The sequence below is a fragment of the Centrocercus urophasianus genome, unplaced genomic scaffold (genome assembly GCF_019232065.1).
Source record: "Centrocercus urophasianus isolate 14NV4802_14NV808 unplaced genomic scaffold, USGS_Curo_1.0 seq_13, whole genome shotgun sequence".
NCBI lineage: Eukaryota > Metazoa > Chordata > Aves > Galliformes > Phasianidae > Centrocercus > Centrocercus urophasianus.
Window position 1 is genome coordinate 16,766,553 of NW_024884475.1, and position 22,499 is coordinate 16,789,051.

The window sequence follows — 22,499 nt, forward strand, 5'->3', positions numbered from 1 at the left end:
GAGGACAATCCTTAACCACAGTCCATTCAGTCAGGTACAGAGCACATATATAGAACATGATTCTAGTTTGCTCCAAACCACATCACTGGAAGAGAAGTATGAGAGCAATTAATCCTACATAAAGCTGTGTGTGCTAATGAAAGCATATACTGAAAATCCTGAAAACAACACGGTTTGCCCTCAGTTTCTCCTTTCCCCTGTGCCCCTCCAAATAATTTCCCACCTCAGTAGATGCTGTGGAAAGTCTAAGTTGTGCTGGCCTGGAACAGCAGATATTTTTGAACAGGATGTGTGAGTTGCTAGCATCCAATTCCCAAATCTATTTTCCCCTCTCTAGCAACAACAGACCAGACCCTTTAAAGAAAACAGAAGGATTGTGTCACTGACAAAGATGTCAATAGCTATTTCCACTGTTCTCTGGTTATGTGCTTAATGCAACAAGGGAGTTTGTCCAAACCTCCCTCCAGGATAAGGCTTTAGAGAAATACGTTGTTCTGGTGACAACAGCAAGGCTCCCACCTGAACACAGAAGATCCCTTCTGGCAATTCCAACTCTTCCCCAAACACACGGGCATAATCTCAAGGGAGCTTTCTGATTTACAGTACCTGAGATCCACTCAAACTTATCTTTAACTTAGACTTACTTATAGAAGGTGTATACCCTCGTATGGACACAATCTTCCAAACACCCATAAGTAGGATCTGTCACAGTAGCTTATCTAGTTGTACACATCACGTGGAAATATCTACTCACAGGTTGAGGCAAGCTTTTTAGGTCTTTAGAAATAATAGAATAAGTGTAACAGTCTAAGCAGGAGAACAGCTATGAAGCTCATCTGGCTTGCATGAATGCTGGCAATTTCATGAATAAATTGCACCAAAAAAAAAAAAAAAAAACCCAACAAAAACAAATGTAATAAACTGTTTATTGCTGGAAGCCAAAAAGATTTTTATCCACTTCTCAGAAGGGTTAGGAGTGTTTATTTTCACATTTACTTAACTATTTAGTCTTGCAATACATTACTGCATACAGAATTCATTTAAAATGTCTTTTTTCAAATTAAGCTGATGTGCTTGTAAAGAAAAACAAAGGATGTTACTTAAACCTAGCAGCAATAGCACCGATCACACAGGGAAACCAACCCATCTTCTCTCTAAATAACTTATATATCTCTTTAATCATGGAATCATAATACAGTTTGGGTTGGAAAGGACCCTAAAGAGCATCTAGTTTCGATCCCCCTGCCATGGGAAGGATTGCCATTCACTAAATCAGGCTACCCAGGGCCTTATCCAACCTCACCTTGAATGCCTCCAGGAACATCTCCGGGTGGCCTGTGCCAGTGTTTCATCACTCTCACAGTGAAGAATTTCTTCATTACATCTAATCTTAATGTGCCCTCTAGTTTGAATTCGTCACCCTTTGTCCTATTACTAACACTCCCTGATAAAGACTCCATCCCCACCTTTCTTGTAGGCCTTTTTCTTTTTAAAAAGGAAGCTAAAAAAATTACAGGCTGGACTTAGCCCTCTCATTTGTAGGCACTCAGTCCCACATTTCCTTTTACCATACCAGATAATTAGAAAAACAGTAATAATCAAAGTGCGTCTGTTTCAAGAGCAAGTGAAAACAGATACTGGTTTTAAACTGTCTTAACAGCAGAGAGTTAACTTCAGCAGTACATTCAAGTTACAGTCCACCTAGAAAAAAAACCTACTGTCTTGTTATTATTTTCATTGATCAAAACACTAATTTAGTGTACTGTTATTGTGAAGTTAAATAGCCTTGTTTCAATAGTCAAGCAAGAAAACAGGTTATGACTTTGGAGTAGGCTAACTCGTGGGAGGGAAATAACAGTCTTGAAGAATCCCTTTTACTGGTAACAGAATCACTAACAGATGGAATACCTATCATAAACCAAACATATAACTTTTTTTCTGAATAAAACAACCACTCCAAAATCTCATGTTCTTTAACCAATTTCATCTTCTTCACGCAATAATCTGCACGGTTAACTGTGTTCTCAGAACACTGTACAATAAAAGCTTGACAAACACAGTTAAAGCACTGAAGGAAATACTTCAACATTCTGATTTATGAAAACACTTTTGTCATTACATTTCTCTCTAGTTCCATTTCCTTCTCAACTTCCTACAAAAGAACGGATCTGCTGCTAGTGCCAAGGTTGTGAACTTGCCTATTCACTTGTGCAGCAACCTAAATCTCACATCTAACCTGCACCAACTAATTGAGCAGTTTTCTATTAAATTTCAGAAGACATCAGACTTCACTCCTAACTTTTAAAATAGCAATTAAGTGTCCTCAGCAACAAGCTAGTGCATCTGAAGCAAAGGATGTTTTTTTCCTGATGTCCTACTTGCATTGCCCTCTTTCACTTTAACCCTTTTGTGACTCAGGTGCTTCTACGTGAAGTTGTTCCCATTCCTCCCAGTTACTTAAAAGCTTCCTTAATGAAACTAAAAGCCAGAGGTGGAAAAAAAAAAAAAAAAAAAAAAAAAAAAGAACAAAAAAGAACAAGCATACTGTACAAGATGTTCCTGGGCCTTTCACTCAACTTGCTCAGTATTTTCTGGCTTTCCACTCTGTTTTCTCAAGGCATCCAAAGCACACTAAAGTTCTAAGCATGCTCATTCCTTGGGAAAGAGATGGACTATCACCACTCTCTAAGATTTTATCTTCTGTTGGTCACAAAATCCAACTCCAAATGTGTTTTCGTGCACACATCCAATCTCTACTCCAAAGGCTATACCAGCTGGGCACACAGATAAAATAATTGTATCTCTTGGTGAAGACTTGTCTCAAAAAAACTAGGCACAGTAGTCAAAAATAGAGATAATATTATCAGAAAGTGAAGCAATCATCCCACCAGTACATTTGAGAGTCATAGAGGACTGCAAGAGATGTAAAATTAAGAAGGAAGCTTGCTATGGCTATAGTCAGGAGTATGCAAATTACAGCACCAGGAAATGATGCAGCATCAGAAAGTAAAAGGCAAAGACTGGAATAACAGAAGTTATTCTCTTACTGTTTTTTCTGTTGTTCCATTAGCAGCAAGGAGGGAGCAAGCAGACTCCTCATTTATGCTGTTCAGTGCAGGAGCTCACCTTGCATTTCACAACAGCCTTAAAAGCATGAATTGACTGAGCAGCCATCAGTTGGAGCTGGGCTACATTCTCACTGCTTTAGTCTCCCTTCAGCTGATTAGGCATTTGCTTTCTCAAGAGTATTCGAGAGTGGCTATAAACTGCTCCTCCACTTCTGCTGCCACATCCCTAAGAACTATGCAGTGAAGTCTGCCTAGTATCATAGTTACAAATTTTCAAAATGAATCATCTATTCTAGCGGAATACAGTTCATTTCAGAGCTACTCCTTCCTTTCACAAGAGATAGCTGCCTGTTTCTGACATCTGGTCCTGATGTGCTTTTGAGAAGTCTGAATAATCTCTGATTACCAGTAGTGACTCAGTGTTGCAAAAAGCCCCCTTAAAAAAAAAAACAAAAAAAAAAAACCACAAAAAACAGAAAAAGTCCTAAAGAAAAAAAACACAAAACCTGAGCATAGAATTGAGGCACACTTCCTAGCTCTGATTTTCATACACTACTTAAGGACAATAACATCAGAATGTCAGAAAATGTGTCAAAAATGATTATATTCTGCCATGATAGATGTTATACAAGATACAATAAATTCTACTGAGTAGAACAGCTAAAGGTAAACAAATTCTCCTTGAAACTTCAGTTCAGATTTTAAGAAATCATATGGTAGCAATATAACTGTGTTTATCTCCTAAAACTTCCGGCAAGTAACTACAGGAGCAACAGCTATCATCCACGACACATAGGCTACTTGCCTGTAACAAATGCCACACTAAAACTTTTCATACTGTCTCCTAGGTGTAACATTTGCTATTTCCACCAATGTTTAACAGTTGATCTATCATATCTTCTCCATTTCAAGGGTGTCCATCCTCCTGGCTGCTTTTCTTTAGCCCTCTCTACAGAGGACTAGCAAGAAATGCCAATTCATTACAAGAAGTCAAATGATTTACTATGGTCTGTCTTTAAACTGGGCTGTAAATCAGTCCTTGCCTAGCAGTGGCAGTCAGATCTCTTTAAACTGTATTATTTTCTCCAAACACACAGTTTATTTTTGGCTCTAAAATCCACAGTACCCACCCACCTGCTTGCAATGACAACAAATTTTCTGTGAAAATTCCTTCCCATTTCCCTGAAACTACTCCCAAAACTATGACTTTTCCATAGCTTGGTAAGCTCTGTTCTACTTAAGAGTAATGCCACTTACTTGTTGGTTTGCCTTTGGTGTTGTATGACCATGTTTTTTTCATGGATTGTTTCCAACAACGCAGTGGCCAGTGATTTGAGATCTGAAATGGACTGTGGTGTGGCTGGTAGGCTACATCCATGATCCTCAGACAGTAACTCTTGGACTGTAACATTAAAAACACAAAAGAGTTTTGGCTTCTCAAGCACAGAGACATTACACAAACATTTACTCAGCATTAAAGGATTATTGTCATTACTTAAATGAACATATATATAATTTCCTTTAAATAACAAACCCAAAAGACCAGAAACATAATACAGAGCTGGCATAAAGATGGTGGCTTTCTGAACTGACTGTTCAGAATCCACACCAAACGCCAGAGTAAGAACAGGCAGCAACATTTTGGGTCTGATGCACAGGCCTTATGAGGAGCAGCCGAGGGAGTTGGGATTTTTCAGCCTGGAGAAGAGGATGCTCAGTGGCTACATACTTTAGGTTATTTCCATTTCATGTGAAAACAGCCATCCAAGAATTTCCTTTGCAGTACAGAGCCTGTTTACATCTCAACCACACTACAAAGTTCACCAGTGTCATCAACTTCTATAACTAGAAAGTGGCTCTGTTTATATTTGTACAGGTCAACATGGAGAAGATCAGAAGCATAAAAAACAAAAAAAGGAAAAATTAGTTTTAACTATCATAACAAAAAATACTTATCTTACCTGTGTGTGTATGAACATATTAACAAGGTATACTGTTTGGCACTGAGAATTTTCTCTAGCATTTAGCTCGCTGTTTTTGTTTGTTTGTTTCACCCTTTTGCTTCCCACAAAGAAACATGGGAAAAAAAAACTTCTTGCAAAGTACCTGAATGTAAAACCTCCCCAAAATAGGAGTAAAAAACCTAATTTAGGGCCCCCCCTCTATCCATCAATAGATTTTTCATTGGACTATGAATTGGGATTGCCATTGTTAGCAGAGGAAAGAGACTGAATAGAAAAGTGAGGTCAAAGAAAAGTCAAGGTTAAAGTTGCAAACAGGCTTAGAGATAAGACAAAAATGCATTTGATCCAATTGACTGGTTGGGGGGTGGGGGTGAATAAATGGCAGAAGAATAACAAAAGGGAAAGTAATACTCAAAAGACATTTTTTTTTAATCAAGTCAAATGAGAAAATTATGGAAAATTAGCACCTTATAATAAACACAAAATAAATAGTTTTATTTGGTTGGTAAGGAAAGCGTTAGTGAAATTGAGAAAAAAGAAGGGATGAATTCAATGAGATATGCAACACCACGCTGTGTTTATTAATACCTTGTTTTGCAGACAGGACTCCAGTCAGAGCACTGCTACTGGATCTACTATGAGTCTTCGAATTTTTTCTTCTCTCCAATGCATTCTAAGGAAACAACAAATGTCTTATTCAGTAAAACAGCAGGTCAAAAGTTCTACTCTGTTCCTTCTATTAGGAGTAAAAATGTGAAACTTTGGATTTGGGTCTCAGAACTTCACAGGGCCTGAAGCTACACTAACAGTATCCTACAGGCGTGTGATCTTCCCGGAATATTACAGAAAAACTGCAATGTTAAAGGACTCATTCCATCAGATTAAAATCACAGTGCTTCAGTCTCTCCACCATTCCCCTATCCTTGTGCATTTTTCAGACTAGCACATTTTTTAATTCAAGAGTGAAGATACTGTAATATTCTGTAGAGAGTACCAGTTGGGAACAAAATCAGTCTTTCCCCAGCATTTCTTTGGATAGGCTTCAAAGGAGAAACCTCAAAACCCCATTACCAGAGCTTCTAGATGCCTTATAAGAGGATGTACTGGCTTTCAGGACTTAACAGTAGCATGATACAGAAACGAGAGTCCAGTTTGTCCTGTGACATAATACCAGATGCATCCACTCTGAGATACCCCTGTCATAAGCATGAACAGATACTGACACAAACTTGACAGTACTCTCAGGAATTTTGCTCATGCACAAAAAGCACGCTGTTTCACATTGAAACACATGGTTAACATGTGGGTTCACATTAACCCACATGGTTAAGCAGCCCTACTGACAGTCCTAGATACCCAATCCTGTCCCATGACAAGTAGATCTCTCCTCCTGTGCACCAAAATCACATCAGAAAATGATATAATGCTTGAATGCAGGAAAGAGCAAGAATATTTTTGCTCTTGGAGTTCAGTCCTGAAGGGTTAATACAAAACAATATATACCTTATAACCCAGGAACAAAGTAATAATGAAGACATAGCACTCATTAGGGTATGTGAAGAAGCAGTGATGCTGTTAGGGAACAGGAAGACAAGACCTGCTTGCGATGGGAGCACAGACACACTCATTCCCCATACACTGCATGACCTGATACCTTCAGGCTGGAAGGCTCATCACTCTCCTGCACGACTAACAAATGTACAGTGAGAAGAGTGGCATGATTAGGACAGTATTTTACAGGGTTACAGTTAGAAGGATTATCGTGATGAAAAGAGACAATCAAAAATGAAATGCTCACCCACATCCTAGGCTTGCAGTAGAAAACTTCAAAGGAAGGGATCTCCACAAAGAGATCCTTCCCCAGTGGCAGTCAGCCCTTAAATGGGGTCTAGGAGAGGTGCGGCCAGGCTCCACTCCTTCCAGTCACACAGCTGAATTGTCTTTGCCTATGCTCCTATGGCTCAGTCCTTGCCTCAGCTGATCAGTGGTTCAAGGCTGTGACTCAACAGTTCCCATACACCCTCCCCAAGAGGTGCCACAGAACTTAAAAAGGTCACTTCATTCTCTTTTCCATGTACCCCTAATGGGTACCACTTTTGTACTAGTCTGGCTGAAAAAGCCTATAAAAGGAAGATTACTGAGCATGCACAATACATACATGCTAATATTGTCAGAATGCTCATGGGGGATTTTTCTTTGCAGGCATAATTTTATTTAAATACATACAAACTTGAGAATGAACAACAATCTTCACAAACACCAAAGCGCAGATTAGATGATAGATACATTGAGAGGATTTTACCTTATATTTAGTAATATTAGATTTAAGAAGGTTCACTTCCTCTTGAATTTGCTTTAATCTCTCTTGGAGGTACCTGGAAAAAAAGAAAAAAAAGAAAAAAAAAGGAGATCTTTCATACAACATTACCTTCACTGTTGCCTCAAATATTCCTCTTTACTACTTGGAATGACTCCTCCTTTAGCTACTGAGAATGCTTTTCCCTTTACAGCTTTCTGAGGGACAAAATAACAAGATCTTACTGTTTTTGACCCCATAACAATTTTGGCAAGAAAACAAATTGCATCAGAAAACTAGGCTGCCCTTCTCTTATATTTGTCAGGCATCCTGCACAACCATTTTATATAGTTCTTCAGGATTTTGGGAAGGGAAGCTGGAATGATATATTTATGTCTAGACGAAATAGTCAGAAAACGTTTACTCATCTTCTCTGAACTTGAAAGTCGGTAAGATGAACACCTAACATTCATATGTATGCCAAAACAAGACTCAACTATGCAGAGCTTTTGCATTGCACTATCACTCAATTCATGGTACTTCCCATTAGTAATCACAGAATATAAAATTTTACAGCTAAAAGATGATGTACATAAACTAAAACAATAGTTTTAGTTCTTCCTCGCAACTTTTAGGCACTTTGGTTAGACAGCAGTTTCCACACAAGAAGAAATACTTTTTAATGCATGAAAAGTTTAGGTAATATCCTCTCACAGTTAAACCACCCTTGCATTAGGGTCTGTAACAATTTAACTATTTCAGTGAAAAAAAAAGGGATCAACACCCAGAGAAGGAGGAGGCTTAAACTGACACAGAACTAATAGACTACATAAAACAAAACAAAACAAAAATGCTGGGAGGAAGCATCTGGTTTTACTCTATCCTTCCTGAAGTACAAGTAAAAGGGAAGTACCTTACAAGCCATGGTTCGCTTTCAGGTAACTGTTGACATTAAGGGAGGTACCTGCCATGACTTCCCAGTGCTTCTTCTGTTGACCTTTGTGGAAACCATAAAACTTTTTTTTCTTCCCCATGGAAGTGGCAACAATATCTACACGGGTGACTTCACAAGTACAGTGTTGTTGGAAAATCACACCTTGTTGACAGTCACTCCTTACGGTGAAAAGTATGTCCAAAAATGATAACTCAGTGTACTTGAAATCCCTATTTACAATTCAGGATTAGCCCACTTCAACTCACAATGAGTTCCTTAAGACACTGATTTTTAATACTCTCTCAGTGCCATACAGCGACAGGAATAAAAAGTCTGCACTTCTCTTTCTTGCCCAAGACAAGACATATTAGGGAATATCGCTTACATCTTTGTAGCCAAATAAAACAGCATTACTAATTTTCTGCAGCATAACTTTCCCAATATTCTTTGATGGTTAGTTACAGCAGAAACAAAATAGTCAAATCAAATGACCAAATCTCTCAGCTGTGAGATTTTGTTGTGACTTACTTCCTGGTGCTCCTGTTGAAGCAATATGCTACTAGTTCTAAGGAAACAGTGAGGTGTGCCATGTACTCACCTGTTCTCCATACAGAGAGCATCTATGTCAATGATACGGTTTTCGTGTCCTCCTAAAACATGATTGAGTTCTTGGTTCAATCTATCAGACTTATCTTGATAAAAAGAGCGTTCTTCTTTAACATCCTGTAACTCATCTAGTGCAGATTGAAGATCATGTCTCAGAGCCTCAATCTGAAAAGAAAGGAGAGTCATATCAATGTTTTGAAGTCTAGAAAAAAGAGTGCACAGTGACCAAACTGAAAGCACCTACAATCAAGCACTACATCTCTGCAGATGGATTCTTGTACAGTCTTTCCAAAGCTCATAACTCCAGTACTTTTACTCTGTTTTGTTATTATTATATTCATTTGAATTTAAATAACCTTAGCAGTTAGACCTGTTTTACAAAATGACTAACACATAACAGCAAAAGAAATCTTAATTCATACTATAAACTTGCTACAAACATACTAAGCTAGTTTTAGAATATAACATCTAGGTCTCTGAGAATGAACTTAAACAAATTATAACTAGCAAATTTGGAAGATTAGATAGAAGAAAGTCTGTAAGTGGGAATTTGTACTACTTATAGGATTTTCAGCAATAAAGCTCCACAGAGTAAAAGGAACTGAAAGAAGTAAAAAAAAAAATAAGCCAACATGGAATTGACAGGGTGAGCCCTGCTATTAAGCAAAAGGGTAAAAGAAATTAAAAGAACATTCAGGGACACAGAGCTTCAAATTTCTAAGGAGAGGAAACAAAATATGTTGAATAAAGTCTGCAATGATTTGAGAACTCCATGGGCAGATCAAAAAACTCTGATGAACTAGAAAAAGACAACAGAAAAACAGGTAACAAGGCTACATGCTGAACAGACATAGAACCTGGGGACAGAGATCACGGAGGAATCATACTGGAAGAAGAGTAAGAGCAGGCAAAAGTCCTCCTGGTAAACTAAGGCAGTAATGCACTTGATGTGTAGACTGAAGAATAACAAGAAATTTGCACCTTTTCCTGGACCACAGAATGGCTGATTGAGGGTGGAACTGCCATTGGTATGAATGAGCACAGGATCAATAGAAAACAAAAATCCAGAACTGCTCAGAAAGCTATGTATCACTTTTAGGGAAAGCGCCTGATGGGCTGAATAATGCCTAGTATGTGATATTGATACAAACTTGATGTAGAAAGAAGAAACCTGATGAAATATTTTATCAAAAGGGAGGAAGGAATGGCTAAGATACAAGAGGAAAAGGAAACAACCTCATATGTTCTACAGAAAATGTGATTCATAGGACATACATCAGCTATCATATGCTATTTTGAATACTACATTTTTAGTTGCTTTCACTAAAAAGTCTTTTTCATTGACAACACTCAATTGTCACAAGCTGTTGATGGCTGCACATGACAAAAAAGAGCATCTATAATCTCGAGAAGGAATTGCTGAGATCAGAAAACTCACTCTTACCATGTATACGAGCTTAAATTAGTGCTTTCTTTACAATTCTTAAATCAGTAAGAAATGCCTCAGTAAAAATGCCAACACCTTTACCACTATTTGCAGTAGTAGATAGTGGTACCAGCCTCAGAACACAGGGGAAAACTGCCATTTACTTGCAGTAAGGCAAGCTCTATAAAATACAACACCATGTGCCTGTTTTGTTATTACTTGTTCTCGAGCCTTCTCCAGTTGTTGAACAAGATCCTCACGTTCATGTGCTGCAAAGTGGCGAGCTCCAACTTCGTCATCTCCAAGTCTTTGCTTTGCTATCGTCATTCGAAGGAGCTGTGATGACAAAGACGTATTCCGTAAGCAAGAGATCACAGAATGTAGCATGAGAGTACCTCTAGGTTAGAAAGTAAGGCTGTTAGATTTCATCACTTCCAAGCCAAATAGCTCGTATTATTTAAACCAGATGAAATTTTCTAGCTGAGGGCTTAATTCTGTTCTCAGGAAAAAATTCCTGTCAAACTCTCCGAGCATAAGAGGTGCTGCATTACATCCTGCAACATTAGTCAGCAGAGTATACAAATAACCAAATGCTGAAAGACCAAATAAACACAAAAATGTGGTCAATAATTTTTAGAAGTGGCAGGAATTAATTCTAGACAATTCTCATAAAGCCAATTTCATATTTGGATCATAAAATTATCTGCAGCAGAAAGTACGTTTCCTAGTTAAGGGAAAAAAAGACACCAAGCAGTTCTCAGCATCACTTTACCTATGCCACTTAAAATCCCACTGTGCTACACTAGTGCAAAATTTGCATTAACAACTGCTCATCAATTTTACTGCTCTTTTTTTTTCATTATTTCAAAAAAGTTAATTCACGCTAAAAACTAACAAAGAAATGGGCCAACAACAAACAACTTGGCTAAGAAATGCAAGAAGCTAATGAACTCATCAGCTTTGCCCTCGCTGAAAATAGCCTGTCTTGAATTAATACACAGCTGTATTAAATATCTGAGGCAGATAGGAACTACCTTTGAGAATTATCAAGTATTAAAATAAGACTCTATAAGGCATTCAGCATTTGCAGTTGCTTATACTGTGCACAGCCAGGCAAAAGTGTGGCCTCCCTGGGGCCTAACTTGTAGAAGCTCCACAGAGAACACAGCAGCTCACTATGATAACTAGCCTGAGCCTCCCTGTATTTGACTGTACCAAGGAATTAATGTACATCATTACATTAAAAAAAAAAAAAAAAAAATCAATCTTCTGAAGTAGAGATGGTACATTAAAATTTGTCTTTGGTATTTATGGGATGCCAGTCACTGCAGCTGCAACATGCCAATTAAAATCCTGCTGATACAAGACAGGTTAGCAAAATCACCTTCCCCACTTATTTCAGCTACAGTTTAGTGCAATCCAGTGGAGTTTGTATGACTCTATCTGATAGGCAGTTCACTTGCTCAGGAGAAGCAGTGCCCCCAAAAGTAATGCTGGGGAATACATTTCCCTCTCCCCACCAAAAAACTACTGCACAGTCAGAAAGGCTGAACGGATCATAGAAGATACCATTCCTGTTAATTCCTTCACCAAAAAAATAGTCCAGAAGGCAACTAGCAAATTCTGGAATGATCTCAAAGCTATGTAATAATTTCTTAAAGACTAAAAGCTCAATAAGCAAAAGTCTTGATAACGTGATTTAATGCAGTTAGATAAATTACGTTTCTATAATCCCTCTCTGAGATAATCAGCGAGAAAGGTAGTAAGAAACAAATGCAGTAACATTTTAAGACTCAACCTTGTTCAGAACAACTGGAAATGGGAAGAGGATTGCAGTTTACCGAGGCCTCAGTGCCTGCAGCACTGCAGCACCAGGCTGGGAACGTATCAGGGCTGCGACTGTGCGCTAAGAGCAGCCCTCCTCCTGCACAGGAGGGGTGATCATCAGATGCAATTATATCCGTGAGCAATTAGTACTCGCAAGGTCGAACAGTCTGCCAGTAAAACGAAAGCTATTTACTAAGAAGTTTGAGATAAAGAAAAAAAAAGAAAAAAAAAAAGCACGAAGTCTTACAACAAGAATGCTTCAGAACCCCAAATTCCATCAGTAAAAGTACAACAAACATAGACAAAACAAAGTAAAACACCAATCCATAAAACAACTGAGAGCTTCTCCGAGGCAGCTGGCCGATCAGAGAGCTGGCAGGGCACAACAGGCTAAGTCCTTTAATTCTGCACTGCAAAAGTCTCACAAGGCAGCACTACCTGCTGTAAAATTCCCACTTAAAACTCTGTGACCCAAACAGATACTAATGCCAGGGGGTTAAGAGTTTATTTCATATTTTAGTGCTTTATTACAATTTTTATACACTTGTCCTCTGGCTGCTGTATTTTTATTTCTATCATTCAGAAATCACTGAGTAAAGAATCACTCAAGTTCATTTTGCAGACACAGAACAGGTTAATGCTGCCCCTCAGGAACCTGCAAACAGCATTCACAACAGAACAGAATGGAGTTAACAGCTCCTCACCAGAGATAGCTCCTGTTCGTTAAGAACCAACGTGTTGTTAACCCAAACACTCTGATGCTGCAAGCCACCAGTCTGTACTGCTTAAATATTACACTTCTCTCCTGATCAGTGTCAGCTAAAATAGCTATTCATAAAGTAGCAGCACTAACACAATGCCTCAGAGGTTTCACTGCAAGAGCTGCTGTGCCAGCTAGAGACAAAAGATAATGTCTGTGCCAAAGTTTTATGTCCCTGGTTATCTACAAAACATGCAAAGGAAGAAGGGAAAATAAGCACAGACAGTAAGTTCTTCGCAGAAGGCAGAAACCATCATGTTTAGCTACAGTCACTGACAGCCATTATCTTTCCTAAGTTGCCTATAAAATCTCAAGAAGTAGATGAGGACTATGCAAACTTGCAACATTAAGTCCCATTTCTGCCAAAACAGATGCACCACAATTAACATTCTGCACCACTGCTGCCTTACAATAACAAACTGTCAGTAATACCACAGCTATTGTTTCCCATGCAGCTTCCTTTCACTTAGCACTGCCCTCCACAGCCTACATTTCTTTGCGTGGGTAGGAAGACAACTGAGTCATCTAGTCTTCCAGAAGCCTCCAGTTTCTCTCGTGCCTTCCATTTCCCTCTACTTATGAGAAAGAATGAGATCTCCTAGCTACGCTCACTCCAAGTTTCAGTAATTGTTCTCCAAGTATTGCTGTCAGAATGTTAGAAAGGAAAAGGACTTACAAAGAACTGTATCACAAACATGGAATAGTTTTCATGTGTCAGAGCTGATAAAAGATTGTGATCAATCATAAAAATAAACAGTCCTAGATATCTGCTGCTGGAGTGCTGCAGTCTGACTGCTGCTGTATTTCTGAAACTGCAGCAACAAACCCTTCCAGAGACTGCCTAAAGAAATTTTATTTCTGCCTATTTGATTCTGGTTGAAAATAAATGAAAAAAAACCCTAGTCTACTTAAGTCAAATTCAAGTACTTTGTCATTGCCTGTTAACATATTTAACGTGGTTAGAAAAAAAAGGTAAAATGCAATCACTGTAAGGTCTTCTTGCTAATCCCAGTAACTGTACCCAACTAGCAGCAAACATGAAAGCAGTTAAAAACAAGTCAAGCCATCAAAACATTTCTTTATCAATAGGGCTAATGTGCGATATTTAAAGATTTTTCTTTCTTTTTTAGCCCTACAAAGCTCTTGCCATTCAGTGACAAAGCCTGCATGAGTCACCCCTGCTCAGACATAGGCAGAATTGTTCATCCATAAGCAGCTTCACTTGCTGCAAAAGCAGCTGTTTGTTCATCTCTTGCCAGAAGTAAGGTTGACGTAGACCAGCTGGGCAGGGTGCCCTCCCTCACTTTGGAAAAGCAGAGAGAAGAATGCAGAGGAAGAATGTAAGAACAAGCAAATTATTATAGTTCTTTGGTTTTTTTATATACCATGTATTATTTGGACTTTAGTGCCTGAAGTAACCCAACTGCCAGTACAGGAGAACTGATGAGCAAAACAGAATGGCTTCAGGAACAAGTGTAGAATGTTATCACCAAAGTTGGAAGAGAGAAAAATCTGACATAGGAGGGAAGCATTAAACCCCTCAGAGAGATGGCAATGTTGGTTTTTTTTTAGGCACTTCACAATGTGTAACCTGCCTTCAAAATAAGCTCTATTTCTCATTTACTAGTAAAGTAAAGAATGTGTTCCAAAAATGAAAATCCCAGTCTAAATTAATCCCTGTCTGCTGTAATTCCTGACCACTGCTCCCCACCCCACTTTATTTAGTGATGCACTATTTTGCACATTTTGAACAGGGCCACAGTGGGCAGAATGACCCTTTTTGTATTCCATTCCTTATGAGAGTCATGCATTTAAATTCACTCTGACAATACAGATATCAGAATGACAACCAGCTACTATCACATTAATTTGTAAGGCATGTTTGAACAAAGCCACTTCAAGCACAAAGAAGTAGATTCTGTATTACCAACATCATGTATTTAGAAGGAGTTGGAATAAGTACATAACCTTGATATTTAAGTATGCTTTAATTGTACTACCTTTGTGTTCTGTCTGGATTAACAAACACTTGTTACCAATTCAGGACTGGCATGGCAAAGGCTGTACTGGTTCTGCAGAACTGGCACTGCTTTTAATGCTGCAGTGTAATTCAAACAGTAGACGAACAAAAAATACCCGGGGAATCCTTTGAAGACCTGAGCAAGTTACACTGAATGTTGTGCACGGGACAAATTCAGGCCTCATATGGCCATTTCAACAACTCCGTTCGCATTTCTAAAGATCTTTGTGACAAGCAATGCATAAAGCTGCTTTATCATAAAATACTTAGGTTTGAAATAAAATAAAATGGAAAGAACAAAACTAGCCTGATCAATTGAAAGAAAAGAGCTCTTATTCACTTTTTTATATCCTGTAACTTTAAAGTGGTATTTGAAGAGAAAGTTATCATTCCATGTTTCACTTTTTACTTGCGAACTGACTCAACTGGTCTCAAATTCAACCTTTCACTAGTTTGATCTCTGAAGGTACTTCTGCATATGCTCCAGCTGTGAATGTTACACACATTTGGCATGAGTTTAAATATTTCAATTAACAGAGACAACAGGAGTTTGATTAATACCAAATGGCAGATTTTGAGCAATGTTCCACATAACTTGCTAAATTTAGCAATAAAATAAATTAGTTATGTAACAGGACGAGAGCGTTGCACTAAGCTAAATATACATTTTTTTAATGACCTGCTCCATATTTTTGTAGGGAAAAATATGCCTTCCTGGTTTTATCATCTACTAATATCTTCCATTTTCATTGCAGTGAAAAATATCACATGCTGAAGATGAAATGCTTATGCATGTAAGAGGAAATATCACTAATAAAATATATTAAAAAAAATAACCCTGAGATTATTAAAGCAAGGCTGGGTGCAATATTTATAATTAAGGACAAGTGAGTAAAAGCAGTAAATCAAAATATCTAATGAGCTGCATTTACTGCTCTCTTATATAGACTTCTTTTGTTTGACTGTACTGAGCATTTATTGAGCATATGTCCAAATGTTCTAGAAGTTCTGTAACCCATTGTTTTGATTTAGTTCTTTGTTTTCCTAAGAAGCTAATGCAAAACTCCAGTCCTGTTTACATATTCCAGTCAATTTAGTGATAAATTAAGTTTATAATACCTTATTGTCCCCTTGTACTTCCCCGAGTCTCTGCTGAAGCTCCCTAATCTCTTCTCCAAGATGTTTATTTTGATCTTGAGCCTCACTCAGCAGTTGAGTAAGATTTGCCTAGAAAAAAAGCAAGTATCAGTCAAAAGTTAGTGCCTATGGAGATAAGTGCAAGTGGTAATTGCAAAGAAACACTAGGTTTAGCCCTTATCTGCCAACAATCTTTACTTTTATAGTTATTGGTATTCAGACTTCATGCTTCATTGGAGAGTCACCAGGGTTCCTTCATCTTTCATAGCAGAAAACACATACAGCATGCACACATTCGCTTTTCCAGAACAGCACACAAAACCCAAACAAAATAAAATGAAAATATTTACACTAGTTCTGGCATCTTGGCTGGCACCAAGAGGAAAACATAGAGTACTTTGACAGTATTTATAGAAAGTTGCCAAAATTATAGTTTTAAACTTACATGCAATTAGACAAATGGCATAGCTGAGAAATAATTATGATCTAATTATGTTCTTTAATAGTCTTTAAAGCAGATTCCTATTCAATAAGGCAGAGCCATTCAGAGTCACTGCTCCTGTATGGAACTGCACCACAGATACCTAATGGCACAAAACTTCAGACATGGCCTGATTCGTGGTCTTAGTTAGCATAGAGACTTCATAAAGAGCAGAAATGAAAGGTAGAGATGAATTCACCTGGAGGCAGGGAAGCTTCCCAAATAAGTCAAAAGCCCATCATGCACGTTAAGGTGAGCAATCTGGTATATAATTTCCCAATTCCATCTGCTTGATCACTAACCAAAAAACAAGCAATATTCTTCTTTCCTAAGATATCTGAAAAGGAGCGAATACTACCAACAAATTTTTTGCCTAAAAATAACTCAGAAATACACAAATATTGACTTTACACAGGGAAAGTCTATCAAAATGACATCTCTTCTAAGAGCATTATAATCATAGCAGCTAATACACAGCCTTTAAAGACATCCCCTATGCCAGCTAGGTATGTCATCTATTGTCATAGATCTGAAGGATATAAAAAGAAATGGAATGAGAATTTTCAGCTTCTCTGAGGCAACATTTCTAAATTAGCCCTATACAGAGTCTCTGGATTTGAGGTCAGTGCATCAAATGACTGTTCCTTGTTCTCTCTGAATATTTAAGTTCAGTTTTAGCATCCTTACTTGTTGCCCTTTTTATTCCCTCATTTCTCTATTATTATATCTCTTTATTTTTTGGTCCTGCTTTTTTACCTTGACAGTTTCATTACTAGGCAGTCTCATAGGAAGTCTATTGGTCTTTCCCTTTAAAACCTCTAATCTATTGAACCAACACAGTTGCCACCCCTGCAATCTCTCTGTTTACTAAATGCTATTTCCACACCTCCTGTTTTATATTTAAGTCAACTACTAACACGAATATAGCTATGCATGCATCTGATATTTCCAGGATTAGACTATTAAACCAGGACTTTTGTACGATGGCATACAAGGAAGCTGGCTCCAAACTCCAGCTGGCCTAAAATAGCAACACCTTCTAACTTTTGAACAGGAAAAATAACTCAAGATAGTGATATCTCCTACTAGATTCAATGATTCAAGCCTGATTCACTGCTATCATTTCGACCCTTCTGTTCCTCTGAGACCAAAGGTTCAGAAGAGAGTAACTTTTCCACAATTCTGGAATAGATTAAAGCATTTTTAAAATTACTGATAAGCCTAAAGTCTGCAAATAAAATAATGTGAGAAAACTGTAAATATCCATCTGCAGGGCCAATATTACCTACTCATCATTTTATTTTCAAGACAACAATCACTTAAGGAACATAAATGCTCCTCAAATATGCTTTGGTATTTTTTTTTTCCTATGTGTTAAACAAATGAGTAAAAGTCATTTATGTACTGAATGAACCAAGGGGCTTCAGATCGCATTCAGTCAATGGTTCTGATAGGTATTTCTTAATGGCTGCTTAGAAGAAATAAAACAAAAACCCCATGCTTCTATGAAATTGTATTTAATCTGAAGTACCCACAGCTTATGCTCAGATGATTTTTAATCAACTGAATCCAATCAGTAAAGTGAACCAGTTGAAAGGAACACTATTTGCACAAATCTCCCTGAAAAAAGAAAATTCTATCTATAAAGTCCCTTTTTATGACGAGTCTGAACAACTCCTGACACTGCAACAGCTATTTCAACACCAGGGAGGACCTCAGTCTCGCTAATCTGTCCTTATGGCTACAACACCAGGATTCTAGCAGTCAGTAGTCAGGACCCAGCTTCCAGTAAGTCCAGGAAATGCATTACCATGCTTATACTAAATCTTCCTGCTCAGATTTCTTTCCCCTAAAACCATTTCTTTTGCAGCATGACTGTATGCTGAATTTTATTTTTCAGCCATATAAATGACTTAACATGACAAAAACCTTTCTACTTGAGACAGGTATTTTGGAAGAAACTGTAAACGAAGAATTTTAGACACCAAAATAAAACAGCTTCATTTAAGCATACTAAGAGCATTACAATGAGCTAAGTATAGACCTGTTTCTTAATGCAAACCTTCTATTATACTGGTGTTAGACTAAAACAACTGAGCTATGTCACAGGAGCAGTCTCTAGCAATTACTCATTTCCCTGGCTTAGAGGTACCATACAACATGTAATTTAGATTGTTCCCTGTTTTAAAGGTTTTGGCAAGAACTCATTAAAGCTCCATTAAATGTGGGTAGAAGGAGAATTATTTGATTTTCAGGTGCTCTGCTGGGCTTCAAGAGAGCCAGCCAAGAAGATACTTTGAACAACACCTGGACTTGGTACCAGTACTTTGGCACACAGAAGAGAACATACCATATGGTTGAAAGATGATAAAATTAACAATGGAGGACCTCTAAGAATATATTTTATGAAGAAAAGGGAGAAATAGTAGTCCAAGGAAGGAGAAAGGTGATTCATTTTTCCAACTGGCAACTTCTTCTCAATATTCATAGAACACACACAGAATTCACTTAGAAATTCAAGACAAGTTACTTTAGCAGGGAAGCTAAAGTTTGTTTCATTTACCTGCATAACAGAACTCTCAGAAAATTAGTCAAATTCAGCTTCCCTACTGTCAGTTTCTTCAACAGTTTGATGCTAAGCAAAAACTTAAAAAGAATCCTGTAAACTGCCAGAGATTTCACTTCTTTCACTCACGCTACTCAAAGCTGTGTCTTTGAATGATGTGGATAGATTTATGTGTTGTGGTTAAAGGAAGAGAATCATGGAATGGCTTGCGTGGAAGGGACTTGCATGGAATGGCTTGTGTGGAAGGATCATCAAATTCCAATCCCCCTGCCACAAGCTGCTAGATCATGTACTAGATCAGATTGCCCAGGGTCCCACCCAATCTGGCATTAAACCCCTCCAGGGATGGGGCATTCACAGTCTCTCCGGACAGCCCGTTCCAGCACCTCACCACTCTCAGTAAAAAACTTCTCCCTGACTTCTAACCTAAACCTCTCTTCCTTTAGTTCAAAGCCATTCCCCCTTGTACTACTACTACCTACCCATGTAAAAAGTTGATTTTCCTCATGTATATAAACTCCTTTTAAATACTGGAAGACTGCAAAGAGGTCTCCCTGCAGCCTTTTCTTTTCCAGACTGAACAAGCCCAGTTCCTTCAGTCTGTCTTCTTAGGAGAGGTGCTCTAGCCCTTGAATTCTTTCCTGTGTTGGGTGTCCTAGACTTGGACAAAGGACTCCAACTGGGGCCTCATGAGGGCAGAATAGAAGGGAACAATCACATCCCTCACCCAGGGAAAGGGAAAGATGCAGAGGTCTGTATCCTTCTGCAGCCTCATCTTTTCTTGCCTCTGCAACAACCCAAAACAGGAAACTGTCCTCTCTCAATGCAGCCACTTGTTTTTCTAATTAACAAAGAGTATTTCATTCAAATATATCAGAAAATCTTTCCAGAGCCCGGTCCACCCTTAGTGTCAGCTTGGGGCACACTTGAGCCTCCGCAGCGTTCTTCTACATGTCTGCTACAGGAAGCATGCCTGTATATTTCAGCACAGTTCAACCCCACATTATAGTACTGGACAGAAGAATCTATGCCAAAATTGCTTTTTCTGCTAACCAAAAGCAAGTGCAACATATGGCAAAGATCCCACTAGAAGCTGAGAGAAAAAGTGTGATGTGGGAGTGCCCACTGGGAATTGCCTCCTTTTTTTAGCAAGGAAAAAAAAAAAAAGCAACACAGAGCAGACAAAAAAGATTCACTGGGATGGGATCGTGAAGCTTTTCCACTTAGACTTCTGCTAAAACTCTCAAGAATATTTTCAGGATAGAAGGTTGAAGAGAGCCTTACTTTCAGCCACGGACAAACATCTGAAACTACTGACAAAAATACCTATAAATATGAATTTACTAATGCAAGTCAGTTATCAGACAGCAAGAGATCTTTGCTCATTACTGACCCACAGAATTTGAACTGATGACCTTAAAGAAAAACTATAAATAACATGGAACTGCAAACAGTCATCTCTGGCATTACACACTACCCTTGAATTTGGATTCTTCAACAATTTTGCAAATCTAGCTACACATTCACAGTGTTATTTTTCTTCACATCACTTTAAAAAATGATGGATAGTAACACAGGCTTTAATATACCTCTCAATCCTCTTGCACATAAATCTTATCTGACATTTAAAAAAAATAAAAAACTTCCTGCCTTTAGATGCTGTCTGAAAAAGTAATTTGTTAAGGGGAAGAGAACTTCCAAAATACCTTTACAGTTAAAAAAAATATTTTAAAATACAAACAAGTATTATTTCTATACCACAGCTTCCAGTCTTTTGTTTTTTTTCAGCCACACCTTCAAACAAAGAACACTGAGTTCTTTGAGTTCCTAGGACAGGTGGAAAAAAAGTGTGATGAAACATTAAGCACACTTGATTGGTGTGACTGATAGCAAATTTAATTGCAGTTTCTCCTGCAGTGCTTTTATATGATTGCAGTGGCTGAATTAATACAGAAAAACCTGTTTTGCTTACCAACTACTACTGTTCACCTTACAGTTTACCAAGTTCACCTACAGTTTCCTTACAGTAAAGAAGCAAAAATCATCTTTCTTTTTAAGTTGAAAGATTATGCACAGAAGACTTCTACATTTATATGTCCTAGGCACATTAAATACACAAAATGGGTCATATTTCCCCAAGAAAAACAACAGCAAAAGTCAAAGCCTTGCCGAGCAGTCGAAAAGAAGAGAAGGAACACCTCTCTTCTTCTGACTATATGAACTTTGAGAACCAGGAAGGAATCCCACCACAGAAGCAAACCAGTCAAAACTTGACAGAGCTTTGCAGAACAAGAAAAACTTGCTAACATTCATATACTTACAAGATACTCAGCACTCTTGCTTATAAAGCTGTTTTTATTGAGTTGTTTAATAAAACCAGAAAGCCATTCTATCGCTAGGCATAAAAGCCAAATACTCCTACCCTCCTTTACAATGAGTTTTCTGTGTGTTAGCTTAGCACAGTGTTACACAGGATCAAACAGCACATAGCCAAACTTAAGGCACACGCTGAAGACTGACAAAGAAAGAAAGAAATGTTACCATCAACTACAGACTCTTAAGAGGACAGTTTTTCCAAAGCAACTTGCTAACATACATCATAAGCAGCAGGTGTTAGTATTAACTTGTAAAGCCTTTCTTGTTGCCCTTGGCATCCCTGGGCAGATTCAATTCCATGTGGGATTCATAACTTCCCCAGTTCCATCCCAGCTGTTTACACAATGCACCTGTACTCCCTCCCAGGTTACCTGTCCATGCTGTCACTTTCTGTAAGCTTTCCTTTTGTGACTGAGTTTGTCCAGGAGCAACTTCTTCATCCACGAAGGTCTTCTGGTATTTTTGTCTGACTTCCTTTGTGTTAGGATGCATCATGGCACCAACCAGATCCTTGAAGATGCCAAAGTGTGCTCTCCCAAAACCTCACCTCTCAAACATCATGAGAAGTTAATTGGCAGAGATTTCTTCAGTGTGAAGTTTCAGCAGCGTGCTTCAGTTCCCTCATACTTCATACAGGCAAGAGTAGGGCATCAGTTTTTTGTTGACAGCAGATGAACGTATTCAAAGAGAAATGATTAATTTTTACTTATACAAAGACTGCCACACTAGGGCAGAAGATTGTTTCATTGGTTTAACAAAAATGGCTGCTTTGAGACTCTAGGGACCTAAACTTTGTCATAATGCAGACAAAGAAAGAATCAAAGTCTCTTAAACACATTGAGTGCCCTGACTAATTAACAGACTATTTATCAAGAGTATTCAGGTGCAGAGGTGGGACAAGTATCTTTATTCCATCAAGGTAAGACACAGCAATCAGAAGAGCAGAGCACATGATAAACATCAGATCTGAACAACACTCAAAATTTTAAAGAGCGACAGTCACATCTGTTAGAATCAGCATTTCGTCTCTCCAAGCCT

The 22,499-nt window shown here is 38.2% G+C and overlaps 1 protein-coding gene across 3 annotated transcripts in view; it reads right to left on the reverse strand.

Moving 5' to 3' along the window:
- CCDC149 (coiled-coil domain containing 149) overlaps positions 1–22,499 on the reverse strand; it is a 52,001-nt gene that overhangs the window by 15,607 nt on the left and 13,895 nt on the right. For all 3 annotated transcript variants that reach the window (XM_042812426.1, XM_042812424.1, XM_042812427.1), the window contains exons 4-9: positions 16,021–16,128; positions 10,514–10,630; positions 8,861–9,033; positions 7,335–7,407; positions 5,621–5,705; positions 4,326–4,470 (exon numbers count right to left, since the gene is read on the reverse strand). In XM_042812426.1, the coding sequence (XP_042668360.1) occupies positions 4,326–4,470; positions 5,621–5,705; positions 7,335–7,407; positions 8,861–9,033; positions 10,514–10,630; positions 16,021–16,128 (701 nt within the window). The remainder of the gene's footprint in view (positions 1–4,325; positions 4,471–5,620; positions 5,706–7,334; positions 7,408–8,860; positions 9,034–10,513; positions 10,631–16,020; positions 16,129–22,499) is intronic.